Below are 18299 nucleotides of genomic sequence, written 5' to 3'. Positions count from 1 at the left end.
ATTAGCTCTAATTACTCAAATACCTAGGTATTCCCTGACTGGCGTTCAGATAAATCTTTATTCAATTGTACAGTATGTACTTCGATGTAAGATATGAAGTCTGTTACCCTTCTTTCCACTCACGATGTTCCATTCAGGCATTATTAATACGAATATGACCGGCCTCATCGCCGAAAACTAATGTGTACAAACACTCTCATCACGGAAATTTTGCCGAAAGATGACGCTAACAGTGGAACTGCATGGGTAGGAAACATGACTCAGCAGAGGGCTTCATGACGTGGTAAAGCTCAGGAAGACTCAAATCTTCTGAGACCATTCTACAAGCCTTGTTCTTAATTGTCAAAAAGTCAGTCTCCATCTTCCGGAAAATACCATGTCGCAAGTTCAGACTCTTTTCCTTGAGGCTCAGCTAATCTCGGCTATTTCAGTCGTGCCTCCGAGGGAAGATACGAATACCTCACCGCCACTAGATCATCAACGACATCAAGAAGCACAAGATGCCTCTATTGGAGGTGAACTGGGAACAGCTCCCTCTCAACTCGTCTTCGAGGCAGCAACAGTGGCCCAGGTTACTCAGACTCGTAAGCTGTCAATTATCGTATTGCTTGTCATGGCAAATGTCGTCCAGGTAAAGTCTCTTGATATATTCTTCGATCGGAGAAACCCACGATTCTGATCTCGAACATAGATGACCGTGAACTTTGCCGGGGTTGCCGGCGGAAGCACTCTCGTTGATGCGATGGGAGCAGAGTTGGCTTATGGCTCATGGATAGCTGCCAGTTATGCGTTAGTGATTCCCATATCTGTATACGCGAAGATGAATCTGACATGAGGTAGATTGACTCAAGGGACATTTGTGCTCCCGAGCGGTCGGCTAGGTGACGTCTACGGTTATAGATTGCTGGTGCTGCTCGGCGGCTCATGGTTGTCTGTATGCACGCTGGCTTGTGGTTTCTGCTCTAATATCTTTGCTTTTCTTACGTTGAGGGCGCTGTCTGGCCTGGGGGGTGCTTTTATTATGCCCAATGCCGTGGCAATGATTTCGAGTACCATTCCTCCAGGTCGTGCACGCAATCTCAGTTTGGGAATCTTTGGGGCCTCGGCTCCCATAGGAGGATATCTCGGGGCACTGTTCCTCGGTGCTTTCCTGGAGAAAACGGAATATAAATGGTTTTTTGTCTTCCTGTAAGTTGAATAGACTATCAATCATTGTGAGAGCTCAGGATGACTGACAACACTCTTTCTATTGTAGATCCTTCATGGGTTTCGCTGTCTTTCTTTCTCTGGGAATCTTGAGCCCTTCAGAGAAGCCGGTTGACCGGGGTGGAAAAATTGATTATATTGGATCGGCATTGGGGACAAGTTCATTAATCATTTTTAACTTTGTCTGGAAGTAAGTTGAAAACAACTACCCAAACATCCGGCACAAGCACAGTCTAATGGTTCTTTCTTTCTAGTCAAGCCCCCAGAGTTGGTTGGTCGACTCCCTATGAGATCGTTCTTCTAATTCTGTCTATGGTCCTATTCGGTGCTTTTATCATTTGGGAAAAGGAATATACTGCTTTTCCCATGATGCCTCTCGACATATTTAAGGCTCCTTCATTTGCTGTTCTCCTTATAGTCGTCCTCTTCAATTACATGGCTGTGGGCACTTTAATTTGGTACCAAGTTCTTTGGCTGCAAACCGTCTGGCATTGGTCTCCTTTGAAGTTTGCTGTTGGCTGGACTCCATTCGTTGTCTGCGCCGTGGGCGCCACATATCTTGCAGCCTGGATGATTCCCCGTATGGCAGCGCAATGGATTCTCGCAATTGGTACCATTACGATATTGATCTCCAATGCGCTAATGGCAACCGTGCCGCTACATCAATCTTACTGGGCTCAAATCTTTCCGTCGGTGGTTCTCTTCTCCTTTTGTCCAGATCTTGTATATACTGCCGGGCAAATTATTGCCAGTAACTCTGTTCGCCGAAACCAGCAGGGTATCGCCGGCTCGCTCATCGGTACGCTTAATCTGTATGGGAACAGTTTGGGACTGGGCTTTGCCTCTACGATTGAGATTCAAATTGCGCAGCGTTCTGGTAGCGCTATTGCGGGATATAGAGCGGCGCTCTACTTTGGTGTTGCAATCAGTGCAGTCGCTCTCGTGCTGGATATAATTTTTGTTCGAAGAGTGAAGGATGATCATGAGGGCTGGCGCGAGGAGGACCGCGAATTATCGGATCAGTTCGAGCTGACTGAACGTGGTGAGACCACAGGGGTTTATCGACGCAATGCAGTTGAGACAACCCAGCACAGTAGTTCTTGAATAGGTCTTGCCTTCTGAATAATCCAACCGGAACAGACTTATAAGGTAAGGAGACTGAAACCTGTGACATCTCTGTGTCAATGTTGGCTCTGGATGCTGCGAGGTTACAGGTATCAATGCAATGAACGGCCCTAGGCCTTATATTTGGACAGATCAAATCATTTAACGGAGACCACGCACAGATTTTATGAAGAATGCTAAACACACGTTGCTATATACTATCTTATGCAAGCTGTCTGTGTTTCACTGGGGAGACACAGATAGTTAGAGGGGTTGGTTTAGCTAATCAACAAATGTGTATAGTGCTCCAACCAATTAAATAGTTATAGTACTACATTTGATCTATGTCGCATAGGAGCTTTGTCAGATATTTGCAAAAAGTACAATTCCTTTTGTAGTAGGGGGGTGATAAAAGCTACCCCTTAACCTAGGATGCTCGCGTACGAGCACTTGACTGGACATAGAAAAGGCCTGCATCGAATTCAACAGGCTGGTCTTGTATGAAACATTTATACCTAAGAGTTCAGGGTACCTCTGTCTGGCAACTGTTTCACAAATTTTTCTCATCTGATGATTAGGCACGAGGACCTCGGAGGCCACCGCCCACGGTCTCTTTATTCATTTAGATTTGCCAACCTACCTAGGTAACTTACCATCATCATTTGTCCAAGTCAAGATTGGAAAACAGCCATCTTACCATCACATAGACATTTTCAGCGTTATTTGACTGTCAAGGCACGAAAGTGGAGAACGCAAACCCAGCCTTGGATCTACGTTCAAGAAGCAAGGCTCGGCTCGTTGTTACGAACCGTGACCAAGGATGACAAGACACAAAAAGTCCTCTCGCCAGACGGTTCTATACCTGAGAAATTCTTGAAAGAGAAGGGCATTCATATTGTTTCTCACGAATTTGATAGAACTGAAATAGTGCGGTTTTGAGCCATGATCCCCCGATCCTTTTCTCTCATCTTCCTCTGGAGACTTTTCAGAGGTATCCCATCCTTCCTTCGGAAGCATACTCGGATCCTGAGATTGAGAAATGTACTTGGGGTATTCGGATTATAAAAGAACACCCCGTTTGGATACCGTAGCATACCGCGTCCGCTTTACTCTCCGCTATATTGAGCATTGGCTGGAGGATTTCCAAGAAAGAGAAAATTGCTACTACTAACCCTGCGTGCACTACCGGGCGTGGCTCTTGTTCGGTAAGCACTTGTCTGATTCTGCGTGGGGATATGCATCGTCGTGCTAATTCGAATGTCCAGTGCTCGAAATGGTTTATACACTGGTTCTGCATTTACGAAGAAATTTGGACATCGCTACGACGCTCACGTCTACGAGTGTGACAGTGAGCAGTACGCTGACGACAAACCGCACGTTGTAATGCTGGAATAGATCGTGGATTATGGTCACAACGGATCGATCTCATTCGGGAAGCCCGCTCTGCTTCTTACTGGTATGCGAAATCGTGCTTTTCAGCGTGTTGGGTCCATGGAATCCAGTTCAGAATCAGACGATGATTCAGCTGACGATGACATTGTCCTGGTGGACAATGGGTTTCTTTTCGAAGACGAACCACCGTTTCCTGTAAGTTGCTCTCTTTTTGCCTTGTTCTTGCTCTTCTGTTTTCGCTTTCCTTTGTTCCATTCCTTGTGGGCAGTCCTAATTTGATGGTGTAGGTCCTTATGATATCCTGTATCGGCTTACAGCATGCGCGAATCTACTATGCTTGCATGGATGGCTTGAAGATAGTGATTCGGTAATCGAAAGACTCTCAATTTTCTATCCAGTATCTTTTTGAGTAGTCCGGTATCAGGGCCGACTCAGTAGTTGAGCTCGGCCGAAGTTTTCCAGGAAAAGGATATGGATGTTGTTCCAATCTAACTCTAAATAGCTTAATCAATCAGGAATCTGCAACATCGATTTTGAATTTATGGTTATTGCTATAGAATAAGTTGCCGTATCTTATAATACATCTGATCTAACTAGTCCTACCGTTTGACATCTATTGGGTCTTCGGTAGTCCCTTTTTCCAGTATAGAATTATCTGCAGCCACACCAAACCTTTCATCCATTTCCTCGAGTTCGATGTTCTTCGTCTCAGGCACGAACAGAATACTAAATATCAGCGCCAAAAAAGCTATAGAGCCGTAGATGAACCCGAGTTTCCCACCCAGATTGGCCTTGTCGGGGTCTTCAAGGTACGAATAGGTGAATGATACAACGAATTCCATGGTTAATTTCACTGTATAGGCCACGTTCAGCGTATACTCCCGGAGATATGGAGAAGGTAGTTCGGCAGCTACGACATATGCCAGAGGCGCATATCCAAAAGACCAACCGAAAGAGAAAAGGAGAAGCATAGCCACAATACCAGCCTTGATAGAATCGGAGTCTGCTGAAGTCGAAGGGTCTGTCGTGCCCAAGCCGCCCATCGTAAGCAAAGCGGCAGTCTGAAGGACAGCCGAGATTATGAGAACTGGTTTGCGGCCCAGTCGGTCTGCGAGAAGAATGCAACAAAGAATACCCCCGATATCGACGGCGTTGGTGCCGAGGGTTACGCTGAATGGGTTGACAGTGTTCAAGGCCTGGACAAAGAGGGTACTGTATTGTGAGGCGAATGATTGCCCCGTAGACTGCTGAAAGAAGAGAAGGAAAACAACGATGAAGGTACGACGAAAGTTGGAGCGGTTAAAGATGGAGAAGAATTGTCGAATTCGAGATCCCCCCTTCTCGCATCGAGCCGTTTTTATACCTTCAACTGTTCCGGTGAGGCCTGTAAACTCCACTAGGATCTCGGTTGATATGGGGACTTTGTTTCGTTTTTCTGCGCGGGTTTGGCGGAGTCGGGTGAGTGCTGCTAGAGCCTCGTCATGTCGATCAACTAGCAGCAGCCAGCGAGGGGACTTTTGAGAAGCTATATCAATATAGATTCCTTTCTTTGAAGTTAAATATGTACGTAGGTAGAGTGAAACATACCTCAGGAATGAACCACACGAGAGCAGCCACCAAAAAGGGGAAGGTTAAGATCAATCCTATCGGAAGTTGCCAGGCGATATTGGATTTGTTCGTCGAAGTAGCCCTGACGATACCAGTGACTAATAGTCCACCACACTATGAGGAAGTCAGCATGTCGATAAATGCACAAGCGCGGATTGCAGACCTTTATACTCAGCCAATAGAGAGCCCCTGTTCCACCTCGAAGGTGCGTGGGAGAGATCTCAGCTAGGAAAGTCGGAATGACGGCCAGTTGCATTCCCAAGTAGATATCTATATGGTCAGTTGTATACTTATCACAATATGTTTTGTCACATACAATGGATACTCCTGCCCGCAAGCATTTGCCCGCGGCTGGTACCGGATACAATAACCGACACACTCCCCAGGGAATATAGACTCATAACGAAGATACACCATCGTCGACCATAGTGCTTGCTGATAAAGTTTCCGATGATGACACCTATGGCAACCAGTAGTTATTTAGCAATATTGAGTAAAGATGGGAAATTTGTTCCACCAAGCTTACCAACGAGCTGAGTCCCCGCTTTTAAGCTATTCAAAAGACTCAGATACAAAGCCGGCAAAGCATATGTTTTTTCCTTGGGCTTATAGTCGCCGAACTGCTTTTTAAACGCAAAAGTAGCCTGTGTCGAAGCGAATGACTGATCACTGAACCCGTAACTCAAGGCCGAGAAGAAAAGCAGGGCAACGGAGCAAATTAAGGTAGCATTAAAATCACGAAGATAGATTCTCGGCCGGATATTGGATTTTTCTGGCGGTGTAGATACCATTATCTTTGCTCTTTCTTATTTTGTTTTCAACACAGTATGTATCTTGGAGATTTGTGAAAAGGATCCGAGAAGTGAGGAAGGCCAGAATTTTGTTAATAAAGTTGATCAGATAACAATTAAGTTTGACTATAACGTATTTTAATACGCGAGGATGACCTACCAATCAGGCGAAGCATCGAGAAACCCACAAAAAATGTCAATATATTTGAAGAGAGAAATTATCACGGAAACCGGCAGTGGAGGAAGCGCCATGTTGTATTTTCACTTTCCAACGAGACAAATTTTCTTCGCTAGAGATAATATGACACATAACCCCCTCAATTAGGTAGTTCTTATACCTAAGACTCACTCCGGATCTCAAGATGTACTTGACAGAAAACATACCGTCTCTCTGTTCCTGTCCAAGACGGAGAGCTCGGATCTGATAACTTTGTTAGTGCAGAAAGCGGATCTGATAAGATAATCAGCCCACTTATTGTATTAAATTTCTCATGACGGTATAATACGGAAGACACTCGTATATTTCAAGCCTTATCCCTTTAGTTGGGGAGTAGCATATTTTAGTACGTTATAGCGTGTTTTTTTGGTATTTTTGCTATCTCGGGCTCCCGATTGGCCAGCTTTTAATTACAGCCCTCTGAGAGCCCTTGACCGCCTCCGGCTGCCTTCACCGCCCACCTCGGTCAGTGATTGCAACCCCATACAATTTCTTAGAGAAAAGGATGAAATGGAAAGAAGCTCTAATAATATACAATAAAAACCTATTTGGAAGCTATTCACATAACCAAAAAGGGGATTAGGATAGAATTAAGGCGTATGAAAGTCCCGGAAGCACGTTCTTCCGGAATTTGGCCGGCAAAGTGGAAGCTGGCATGCCTTACACATGAACAGCGTACGCCCTACAGCGATTTTCCCATTGCTAGTTCCACGTTTGGGATTATAATGTAGACACCAAAAGCACCGCTTTTGAATGCCGGAAAAATCTCTTACAGCTATATGTAGTATGGGATTAGTCAATTGGGATTCAGGCAGTTTGGGGCTCTCCGTCTTCCGTTTCATAACATTCCCACCGTCCGGTCGATATAGGGGGTTGAAGCTAAAAAGCCGTTTATAAAGAGCCCTCCGGAACTCAACGTGGGTTAATGAAGCTGTCGGAACGTGAATATCAAACCCTACGCGTTTCGGCACCGGACTACTTAGTCTCACGTGGCACGTGCGTGCCGCGTGTATATCTAACTAGCTATCCCCCCGTTCCCCCTCGTTCTTAGGAATAAGTCACAATATTAGGAATCAAGATATCTTCATATTGTCAGGCTCATTAGGCCGCTTCGTGTTCGCGCCTTACTACCGTCTATGCTTCGTGATACGGACCGTAGTTAAACCAACAGAAGCTTTATTAAGCTCTTTACAGCGTAAAGAATGTAGCTTATAAGCGTTCACAATAGTGGCATCTAGCCCCCAATGTTACGGGCTAGTCCCGCCTAATGCTCACTATAAGGGTATACTTGAATAGAAAACATAACATGAGAAGAGAAAAGAGAAAGGAAACAACAGGTTCTTCACACGCATACAACTTTATATGGGCAAGGGGAATTAGTGGCTTCCAACATGCTTCTTCCGGGAACCCGGGGTTGCCTGATATCGTATGACTCCAGACATCGTACGACTCCGGATAGGCGATGTTGCGCAAGCATGCGGGATCTGGGAATAGCTTCATATTCGGGTTTGCCGGGATCCGGCAGATAGCGCTGTTGTCAATATCCGTGAGGGCTTCGCCCGAACATACTCATGAGATCAGCTCATAACACCAATTCCATAGAGGCCACCATGAGCGATATGTACGTGTATGGGTCTCATACGCAGCTTGATGTTGATTGGCTATATCAACTCCCCCCATATGGAAATTGTAATCGTCAATAAAGCGTGGGATAGGCAGGGTTTTAACTGCCATATCACCAAATTCACGGTGCACTAAGAGCCCATTAGTTGATGTCTTTTGAGGCCTTTGGCGCTCACGGTCGACGAAATCATCTGTCCCATCAACAGTATGAATTGTAGTGAGGCCGAGGATAATATTATTATCCTGCCATGCGAAGCAAAGGACATCTCGAACCAAGTAATCCCCATATAAATCTGAATGCCAATAAATACCCACATTTCCTCCGGTGTCGTTGATCGCCAATGTCGGTGGTGTACCCCGGTGTTCTTGCATTCTTTCGCATGCGCATATAAATTTGTATTGTCGGCGAGAACTTTCCATAAAGAATCCTTGAAAAATAGACTAAATAATTGATATGGATCCGTCTCATTGATCTGGGGGGGGGAGAACTGGAGCTGGGGTGGGTGATTTTTATCGATTTGTAACGCGTCAAAATGCACGTCTTTTACATCTGGAATCTGTGCTAGGATTGCCATAGCTTCGGCTTTTTTTCCCACTGGTTTTCGCTGGGGATTAGAGCTAGGCTGATGCGGCTCGTAGTCCTGTTTTGCAGACATGGAATCCATGATTTTTGATGCTTTTTGTGATGCCTCTTTGTTGCTCCGAATCACGTTTTTGACGATGTAATGGGCTGACGGGGCGCGTCAGATTTTCTGCCGGATTTTTGGATTCGGGCCGTAGATCTGGCCAATCAGAGGCCTTGCATAATAAAATATCAAAAAAAAACACGCTATAACGTACTAAAATATGCTACTCCCCAACTAAAGGAATAAGGTATTTCTACGTACATACATGTCATTACCACTCTGCCCGGGACATATCGGTGACTTCACACCCCACTCCGAACAACATGGCTTTTCCTGGCGTGATACTTGCTTTATAACAACATTCCAGAGCTCATGGTTGGGGGTGATATTGTCCTCTAAGACGATGTTCTTATTATACAAGTGCTCCAATCTGTATCAATCCATACACACAAAAGTCTATCCGGAAACAAAGATCGTGCCCTCAAACACCCTGCGCGCTGTGCGGAAAACTGTAATGCTCTCAACCTCGTCATTAGCTGTCACATCAACATCGACGTCGATAGTGCCACTATTATGACTAATCACTACAAGACCACCTTTTTTCCCACTAATCAGTTGCTCATCATATGCTGTTACTGCTCCGTCTGAATTAGAACCAGCCTTCCTTCTTAGTCTTTCCACCACGGTTCCCTTGAGGTTCGCTGCTGCTCCAAGACATACGGCACCCGTCAGCTGCACGCTAGGATGAACTTTACCCATGCTGTATGCTAGCACTGAAATATCCGGAGTGTCGTTGCTTGTGAGGTTTGAATTTGGAACCACAGGCGTCGAGACAATTGCAATCTTTGGTGTTCCTTTTCTCAACCCAGCAGCTTGTGTGTCGCTCGCAAATCCAAACTTGACTGATGCCCCACGGCGAATAGCTTCTATGATCTCCAAGGATGCCTCAGAATCTTGGCCTAGAGCGTAGTATTCTGGAGGCAGCGAGGAAGAATCAACAAATATAAAGGGGTTAGACACGTCGATGAGGGTAGCCTTAACGGTAAAAGGCTCCTTTGACAGGTTGCTACTACTAGGCGAAATAAGGAGCTCGTCTTCTCGATTGCCAGTTGGAAAGGTGGAGCCAGTCATCGATCCGCCGGGTTTTACAAAAGAGACTCTGATTTTGCTGCCTGTACCTTTGACACCACCGATACGATAGTCGCCTTCCTCGAGAAAGTGACCACTACCGTCGAGCTGAATTGTCTCTATAAGCATGGATTTGGTGTTTGTATTGAAGATTCTGACTGAAATCTGTACCAGAACGACAAAACAAATATCAGCATCTTTCTTTACAATGGTATATATGGCTGACAAAGACTTGTGTGAGGTTATAAATGCTTACCTCCATCTGACCAGGAGCAGCAGTTATCAAGCCCTCTTCAAGCGCAAAAGCCGCTACTCCAGAGGCCATATTCCCACAATTCCCCGTCATATCAACCTTTTCCTGTCCCACTGTAACCTGCGCAAAGGTATACTCAACATCGATACCCGGCCGATCTGACTTCGCAACGATAACCACCTTGGAAGTGGTTGATGTAGCGCCACCAACACCTTCAAGTTGTCGAGGGTCATTGTAACGAGATCCCATGGCACCGATTAACACCGAATCCCAGTCTGAGGGTGAAGGCGGGAGGTCATGACGATGAAGAAATAGACCCCTAGATGTTCCAGAACGCATCAAGACGGATTTGAGACGATATCGTTTTTGTCGAGATAGGTCTAGGGCTGTTCCGGTTGCTTTTACAATTAGCTGGGACGGCACTCGAGGCTTCTGTGTCTCTATAGACACGGGACTGTATGCTGTGGGCATTGCGGCGGCAGCAGTTGTTGCTCGAAGACGTGTTGACGAGAGCAATGTTCTGATATGGTTGATCTGCATCTGCTTACTATTGTGGGTATATCACTTGTACTTGTCCGTTTACCTTTTCTGTTCGGCCAGGTGATAACTCGAGGTTTTTTTATGTCTTCGGTGAATTGCGGACATCCATGACGGAAATGGTAGTGCGATCACTTTTCGATGGCTAATTCCTAAAATTGTATACGCCTCTCCTTTCATGCTTAATCCTTATGTTTCTTGCCGAGTCATTTGCCTACTCATACGTACACGGCATATGATTGACATCCTGTTAGGGCACGGCAAGTCACGAGCCACGGCATCTCAAAAGCCGTGGGAATTCACGGAATACCTCCAGCCACGCCACCCCAACTTCTAGAAAGGTTCCACCTTTTTATTGATAGCTGAAAGATAGTTAAGCAATGGGTGGTTCTGGTCCGGACAAAGTGGATTCGCTCATCTCCCCGTGGGGTGAACGGTGTACCACCGATATGGGTCAATGCCTCTCGCATGCATCCGACCTAGTTTTTTGCGGGGATCCTTGTCATGCACGCACGTGGAAAATATATAAATTTGGCATTTATCTGCTTGGATAAATGTATAATACCGGCCATACTTGATTTCAGAACTACAATCATACAGCCCGATTGTTCTGTTCGCAAGTAGGACAATTTCTAAATGGGAGGCGGAAAAAGCTTTCTACGCCTTCGAGGCACACAGCTTAGGACAGCAATGGTTTTGCTTGTCGTTGCGCCTTCCTTTATTCTCTTCGGATACAATAATGGATCAACCGGGGGTATCGCGACGTTGGAGTCGTTTGTCCATGTGAGTTATTCCCCCTTATATTTTCAGGATCTACGCTCAGACGTCTTGATACTCTAGCAATTTCCATCCATCGACACAGTGAATACTACCGGCGCTCAAAAATCTCACAATGCCACAATCAAAGGCGTCGTCACCGGATCGTACGATCTCGGCGCTGTCATCGGCTCCTTGCTCTGTATTGGCTACAGTGACCGCATCGGCCGACTACGAACCGTCCTCATCGGTCTCTTATTGTCTATCATCGGTCTTGTTCTAGAGGCCTCTGCTTTCGGTGTCGCGCAATTCACCATCGGCAGATTAGTTATCGGTGCTGCTATTGGCACAATCAGTAGTGCTGTACCCGTTTGGCAGTCGGAGTGCTCTACAACAGCACATCGTGGAGCCTTTGTTGTCCTAGAAGGTCTCTGTATTAGCAGTGGAATTACCCTCTCGGAATGGGTATCCTTTGGCTGTTCATTCTCATCCAACAAGTCTGTTCAATGGAGACTACCTTTGATATTCCCTGTTACTTTTTCCCTGTTTGTGATTCCGTGTCTATTCCTAATGCCCGAGTCACCACGCTGGTTAGCCCGCAAGGGACGAATGGAAGAAGCCAGAAGAGTTCTGGCTGCATTGGAAAACGAGTCCGAAGACTCACCCAAAGTGCGTCAGGAAATGGCAGAAATCGAACGATCCTTGTCCCTGGTCACTGGCAGTCTCAAGGAACTTGCCAGAAACGGGGAAGAGCGTGTCCTACATCGCACATTACTCGCAGCTTGTGGACAAATGTTCCAGCAAATGTGCGGTATTTCCGCCTTGGTGTTTTATACTAGCACAATCTTTGAGGATCTAGGCTTCAAAGGTGACAAGGCTAAAGTGCTTGGCGCTTGTCTAACTACCTTTCAAACCCTCTGTGCCATTATCCCACTTTTCTTAATTGACCGATATGGCCGCCGAAAACTCTTCATGATAACCGGTACGGGCCTCGCAATCTGCACAGCAGTTATCGCAGGAACAGGCGGCCAACCAAAAGGCAGCAGCGCCGCAAACGCAGCCGTTGTCTTCGTCTTCTTATTCGACCTTTTCTATCCCATCGGATTCCTGGGTCAAACATTCCTATACGCCACTGAACTAGCACCCTTACGACTGCGCGTACCCATCACAGCAGTCGCCAACGCGACGCAGTGGCTTTGCCAGTTCGTTGTCGCTCAGATTACGCCTCCAGGCACCACACACTTGGGCAGTAGATATTGGATTATCTTTGCTGTGCTAAATGCATCCTTTGTGCCAATTGTGTATTTCTTGTTTCCAGAGACGAATGGCCGGTCATTGGAGGAGATGGATATTATTTTCCGGCAGACTAACAATATTTTTGATGTTGTGCAAAAGGCTAGGAGTTATTCTGTGCCGCCCCCTGAGACTCCGGGAGAGTCTGATTCTGTTGATCGGGAGGTAGGAGGGTTAAAGCCTACTGTGATGCAAAAGGAGCAGGTGTGAATATGTATTTAGTCTCTTGCCATTATATAGCTTTCTTTTTCCTTGGAGAAGTCGGATGTCTTCCGTTGTACCTGGGTAGCTATACGTACCAGATTTCTTTTGCCGAGTGTGATTTTCTTTCACAGTTCCCGCCACTTTTGGGAGGGCACTCGCAGTCAGGCTCACTGAGTAAATTTCAGTCCGGGCCGACGCTCCCTAAGTGCTCACTGGGCAGACACTGAGAGTGCAGCTGTGGACAGGTCACTCTGCAAATTCGACTAGCGATATATCGAGGTATCCTTCTGTTTTGATTGAAGAACTATTATCACGGTGCTCAGAATTCACTCGTAGAGAATCCATCTGCCTTTCATGCCAATTACCTCTCCGTGCAGCCCCTAGTTGAGTTATAGAGGATCCAAACCTTAGCATTTGCTAACATAAAATGGCTGGATTGAGGTTCTATTTTCAAACTGAGATTTTTGATGAAGCTTCTACGATGGCCCGATCCGAATCTTTCAAGGTGTATTAAATCTCTAAGCGAAAGGGTATCTAAGGGATACTATTCAAGTGCTTGCCTTTATTAAAGAACACAAAACGGGTTTATTCAATTTTGGTTCAGGTCCCTCAGTTCCCTAGCAAGACTAAGTATCAATGTCCCATGCTCAATGTTAGGGTTCGCTCTCGCTCCAACCATAACTCAGATCTTGATACTCGGGGCAGCTTCTTATTGTTCTTTGTTGCTTGCTACATTTATTGCCTTATATTTCCGTTGTTTCTTGTTACATTGTACGAGTACAGCCTCACTGTTCTTTATGCTCGACAGTATCTGCTATGCGGATTTAGAAACTCTACGATGCGCTGGATGAAGCTTATAAGGAGCTCATCCTGCCCATCCGGTCCTTGGAATCAGAGGACACTGCGGGCAGGCTGCCACTATGCACTTCGAGATCAAACCACCTTTTATCACCTCAATGGAGCTCGACTGTACTAATTAAGATCAACGATAATGACTATCTCACAGCGACCCTTCCCACCTTTTCGTGGGATAATATGTGTAAGGTCGGTAATGGAGATGCTGATGTTACGGCAATAACAAGCTCAGGCGAAATCTTGACTGGAAAGCTATCTGGTAGACCATTATACTTCCGCCTCCCCAAAACCACCGAGAAGCATTCGAGGTTGATTTTGAGGAATGTCTTCAGCTTGGTGACTGCGGTTCCGTCGTACGAAATACCAAGACGGGCGATATCTACGGACAGATATTCGCAGGTAGCGTTGAGTCTAAAATCGCATGTCATTCCCTCAGTGGACGTCCTGGAAGCGATGGAGCGCAATTTCAATATGTTTCCTGGGCTCAACAGTGGTGCAATCACATAGCTACCCGGCTTAATGGCGGAAGCAAACTCGGATGCGAAAGGTGAACGCTCTGCAAATGAAGACCTATTTCACCCTAGCAGTGACATCGGTAGTTACTCTAGATCTAATCTCTGTCCAAGGCGCATTTTTCAAGAGCAGTCTCTCATTGACTGATCACTCTGGCATTAATATATCAAACTCCATCTTAATTGCTTCATAGTCTAATCTATGGTTTGTATAGTGTGTGACGGCTGGGCATGGCTCTGCGTTCCCGTTTCAGTTCACGGATAGGGCTAGGAGCCGTGTAACCCTATCCGCGCCGTATTGGGAAGTGATATCAACATCAGACGTCAGAACTGGATAGGGAAAGGCGCGTTGCACAGAGATTTACATGAGAAGCGAGAACCAGACCTTTTACTTCATTTCTTCCTTTTTCCCCTTTATGCTTAATATTGCCTGTCGACAAGCACCTCTTGTACGAGATAGTTAGCTAGAATAGCGTACTCAAACCAAGCAGATTGGCACCGTCACATAGTGTATACCACACTGTACTATCTCTTCTACTAGCTCTATTAACGCTAGTACTAAGTTAATTATTATCTCTCTATCCCCTAATGGCCATGTTTTCGTGCCTCTAGATAGGAGGCTGTATAAAGAGTTTTCACTTATATAATTAACCAGATTGTCGGCCTCTTCCTGTCTCACAGAAGATATCTGATCTCCTCCCTAGAGTCAATCATGCCTATTGAAGTCTCCCATTATCAACACATCTATCCATGTTCCTCCCCTATCCCAGATATCCGCTACTAGGCTATATAACAATCTAATAGTGGATGTTAATGCTTCTTCACTGTCTCCCTCCACATAAACTGACACTACTAGCACTGCCTGGCCTAGGAGTTAGAGTATCGCGGCTGTCAGATCTAGAGATGCTACTAGAATCTATTCAGCCTTAATATCACTCCAAACCCATAGCATGCTTCTAATTGGCTATCTTCTATCATATCTCTCTATAGGTATCATCTTTGTCCAGTAATAATGTTGTGATTATATCGTGGCATTCTAAGGTAGCCTTATAGAGTGTGTCAGTGAGCTCAGTGTGACGGTTCGATGTGAGGTTATTCGGAAACGTTGTGTCGGAACGTTGGTTTACTAGAGCGATGACAAGCGAAGGCGAGCACTAAACGATATATCCATATAAGGAACTAGGTCTATATTCCGGCACTCACTACTCCGTAAGCACTTCAGCATTAGTTTCCGCTGGACTACTTTATTGGGCATGGTGATGGTACTTAGTGTCGTTGGATGTTTTAGCCTCAAATGTTGTGGAGTCACCCTGTCCTGGAGGTCCTTGACTATTTAACACATAACATTCCCACATACAAAATTTGGATATAATTATTCGGGGAGGAAATAAGCGCCGTGGCTTGAAATACACAGTATGGAACTATGGATCGTTTAATTTAGTCATGTAAAAATACCCGAGTATTCCTTGGTGTAATACCATCTGCCAGATTTAGCATAACATTGAATTTGCATCGTACAGATATCATCAATTGATTGATGCACATGTACGACCAAAATGCATGTGCATATGTAGTATGTTTCTGTCTATATCTCATCAGCAAGGTTAACTGCACAGTGTCAATTGGTTGGCGGCAGTAGATTGTTCAGCCATTTTGTTTCACAAGTGTTTAGTCCTGGTCTAGATCTCTTGTGCAAAATTGATAATGGCGTCCCTCTTCTGGTACATATGTAGCGTTAGTGTCTTTCAGATGTGTGTCACTTGAGTTTTGGACAAAAACATGAGAGACCGCTTAAAAAGAAAGAAAGAAAGAAAACCACGGTTTTCCTTTCTCAAGAACATTTGAACGGGTGAAACAATTGATTGATAAACAATGATGGTTCTATTTACTGCTATCTTGGTGGTTCTTTCCCATACTATCACCATAGCATTCGCGTCAACCAATTATGCCCGGGCATCCATTCAAGCCTCCAGCCCCTTTGATCATACCTGGATAGAGAAATTGGCGGCCATTGGGGACTCATACGCTTCTGGAATAGGAGCTGGTCACTATATTCAACCATCGGACAATGTATCACTTGCTTTTCTTTTCTTTCCTGGATCATTCTTTGCTAATCGGTTCATACCAGGTGGAACTGAATCCAGGGGGGTTTTTCAAAGGATATTGCTATCAATACTCCTATGGGTAGGTTTTTGTCCCCTTGTCGGCCCCATTATTTGGTGCATAGAATTGGCGATGGGTCGTCTAGGCCTTCAAAGAGCGGGCAATCTGGATCTTTCCATTCGAGGACGTGAACCTCGTCCGGTGGAGGAGCGGAGATTGCCAAAACAGCTTTCGACGTACAATAGTCTCGCAGCCTATCACTCGCAACCAACATCGCGAGGATCGGTAGCATCGGGTTTAATAGAAGATACTGTGAACTTGTCGATAATCCTTCATAAAGTTCATGTTCGGGTCTAGAATTCCACTATCAGAGCTATATAAAATCGACTACGGACAACGGCAACTGACCGTTTCTCAGGCGCATTTGTCATACCCTTCGCGTCCTTCACTACCTGAAACACAAGTTCAGACTCGCTGAGCTCATTTCGAATGACCCTAATTTGATATCCTGAAGTGGAAAGGAGTCGGCTAGGACTCTTTCTGCAGCAATCCCGCGAGAGGACGACTAATCTTGCAATACAACCCCCTGCGAGAGTTTGCACGAGAGACACCCTCGAGGTACTCACACAGCCTCGCAGACGAGAAGACGTAGACTAGCATCTGCGCCCATAGGCTGACTCTTATGATCGTTTTGGTGTATTCATGGTAGTCATTTTCCCAGAGCTGCCGACCGAGGTGGATGAAGTGATTCTTCCTTGCATGCTTCCGCCTCCGTTTAACCCGCTTATTTCCACGTGTCGGGAATACTGTTTCACGAAGGAACTATCGGCAATTAGACACCAACAGTGATTCATCGCGGTTGCCATATCAGAAACACGGGGAGGGTGAGGACGCGAAAGAACAAAGGAGATCAGGGAGACGAAAGGAGAACACAGCTCGCTTAAATTCGTCACAGAGAGTGTTATATGCCTAGGGATACCGTCATGATTACGTTTAAACCCGGCGGTGAACCTTTTCCACACCACCTTCACAGAACCTTGCCCTGCTGCTTCGTCGTCGTATCTTCCCTCAATCCCGTAAGCTAGGTGATGTACAAAGTCCTTCAGCGGCTCCAGATCATAGACGCTTGCTATAGGATCTTTTCCCTTGTAAGAACAGAATCTATGACCAATTAGAATCAGAATTAGATCTGTCGAAAGGGGAAAACAAACTCTCTCCACATGTTCTGTGCTTTCTCATATTCCTTCTCTGTATTGGGCTCGACCTGACTGTTGACTCTTTCGCCATTAATTCCTTGTCTATTTTGATCTGCGCCATTCTGCCGAGCCTTCTCAAGAAATGGCTTTCCTTTCCTTTGCAGGGGCATAGCAGGGGAACTCGGATCTAATGGAATTGTAAAAAAGTAATGAAGGTCAAATATAAGGGTAGAAGCGGTTGACTGCGACGCAGAATGAGTTAGGGACGAAGTACCAAGTTGTAGGATAAGCACATTCTATAAAGATGGCACAGGGAGCCGTCAAGACTATTATCGAGCCAATAGCCAAATCTCGCTTCGCATTGAAAAGGAGAGCCAATCTTGGCCCTAGTTGGTCCAGGATGAGCTCCATGGCCATGAAACGAGTCATCTCGTCTATAGCTGATAATATTGAAGATTAACGGAAAAGGTGGATTGTAGAGAGGCTGTGGCAGAGAGGACGGGAACGGGGGTCTAGTGGGAGCCGCCGTGAGCAGACATCAAGCACGCCAGAGCAGGACGCGAGAGCACGGGAGCCTCGCGGGAATCAACGCGAGCGACGCGGGAGCCGACGCCGCTAGCGGGGGAGTAAAGCGGCGAGAGACTTGACTGAAATGGGCACCTTGACAAGATGCATTTCCGGGGTAAACTACCTTTGTAGTTAGGCTCCCTCATCTTTAATCCAAGTAGCTCTTCAGCATGTTCTATTTTGTCTTTGGTAGTAGACCTATCTGATTTTGTCAGTAGTGGTATTTTATCGCAAAATGAGTTACCACCTAGCTTTAGATATTTAGTTGCCTGCATATATTAGTATTATTAGCAAGGAAGTCTTCCCAGTGTGCCTTCTTCTATTTCTG

The 18299-nt window shown here is 45.7% G+C and overlaps 5 protein-coding genes across 5 annotated transcripts; 2 read left to right on the top strand and 3 right to left on the bottom strand.

The window, feature by feature from the left end:
* Positions 1-311: 311 nt before the first annotated feature.
* On the top strand, positions 312-2310 carry TSTA_073220 (efflux pump antibiotic resistance protein, putative; the record flags this gene model as incomplete). The annotated part of the gene is made up of 5 exons (XM_002341278.1): positions 312-631; positions 692-789; positions 841-1188; positions 1256-1396; positions 1461-2310. Exons 1-5 carry the CDS (start codon positions 377-379, stop codon positions 2308-2310), a joined length of 1692 nt encoding a protein of 563 aa, XP_002341319.1. The 5' UTR covers positions 312-376.
* A 1991-nt stretch (positions 2311-4301) lies between these two features.
* TSTA_073210 (sugar transport protein, putative) lies at positions 4302-6101 on the bottom strand (the record flags this gene model as incomplete). The annotated part of the gene is made up of 5 exons (XM_002341277.1): positions 4302-5216; positions 5290-5424; positions 5474-5580; positions 5627-5770; positions 5837-6101. The coding sequence occupies 5 exons, from the start codon at positions 6099-6101 to the stop codon at positions 4302-4304; spliced, it is 1566 nt and encodes a 521-aa protein (XP_002341318.1).
* A 2922-nt stretch (positions 6102-9023) lies between these two features.
* TSTA_073200 (uncharacterized protein) lies at positions 9024-10419 on the bottom strand (the record flags this gene model as incomplete). Its single annotated transcript, XM_002341276.1, has 2 exons — positions 9024-9860; positions 9952-10419. 2 exons carry the CDS (start codon positions 10417-10419, stop codon positions 9024-9026), a joined length of 1305 nt encoding a protein of 434 aa, XP_002341317.1.
* A 702-nt stretch (positions 10420-11121) lies between these two features.
* On the top strand, positions 11122-12744 carry TSTA_073190 (sugar transporter, putative; the record flags this gene model as incomplete). Its single annotated transcript, XM_002341275.1, has 2 exons — positions 11122-11268; positions 11326-12744. The coding sequence occupies 2 exons, from the start codon at positions 11122-11124 to the stop codon at positions 12742-12744; spliced, it is 1566 nt and encodes a 521-aa protein (XP_002341316.1).
* Positions 12745-16317: 3573 nt separating this feature from the next.
* On the bottom strand, positions 16318-17525 carry TSTA_073180 (uncharacterized protein; the record flags this gene model as incomplete). The annotated part of the gene is made up of 6 exons (XM_002341274.1): positions 16318-16561; positions 16617-16716; positions 16772-17030; positions 17231-17369; positions 17420-17454; positions 17478-17525. 6 exons carry the CDS (start codon positions 17523-17525, stop codon positions 16318-16320), a joined length of 825 nt encoding a protein of 274 aa, XP_002341315.1.
* Positions 17526-18299: the final 774 nt, after the last annotated feature.

This window comes from Talaromyces stipitatus, genomic scaffold, assembly GCF_000003125.1.
Source record: "Talaromyces stipitatus ATCC 10500 scf_1105507295523 genomic scaffold, whole genome shotgun sequence".
Lineage (NCBI taxonomy): Eukaryota > Fungi > Ascomycota > Eurotiomycetes > Eurotiales > Trichocomaceae > Talaromyces > Talaromyces stipitatus.
This window is presented reverse-complemented; position numbering and strand designations above follow the sequence as displayed.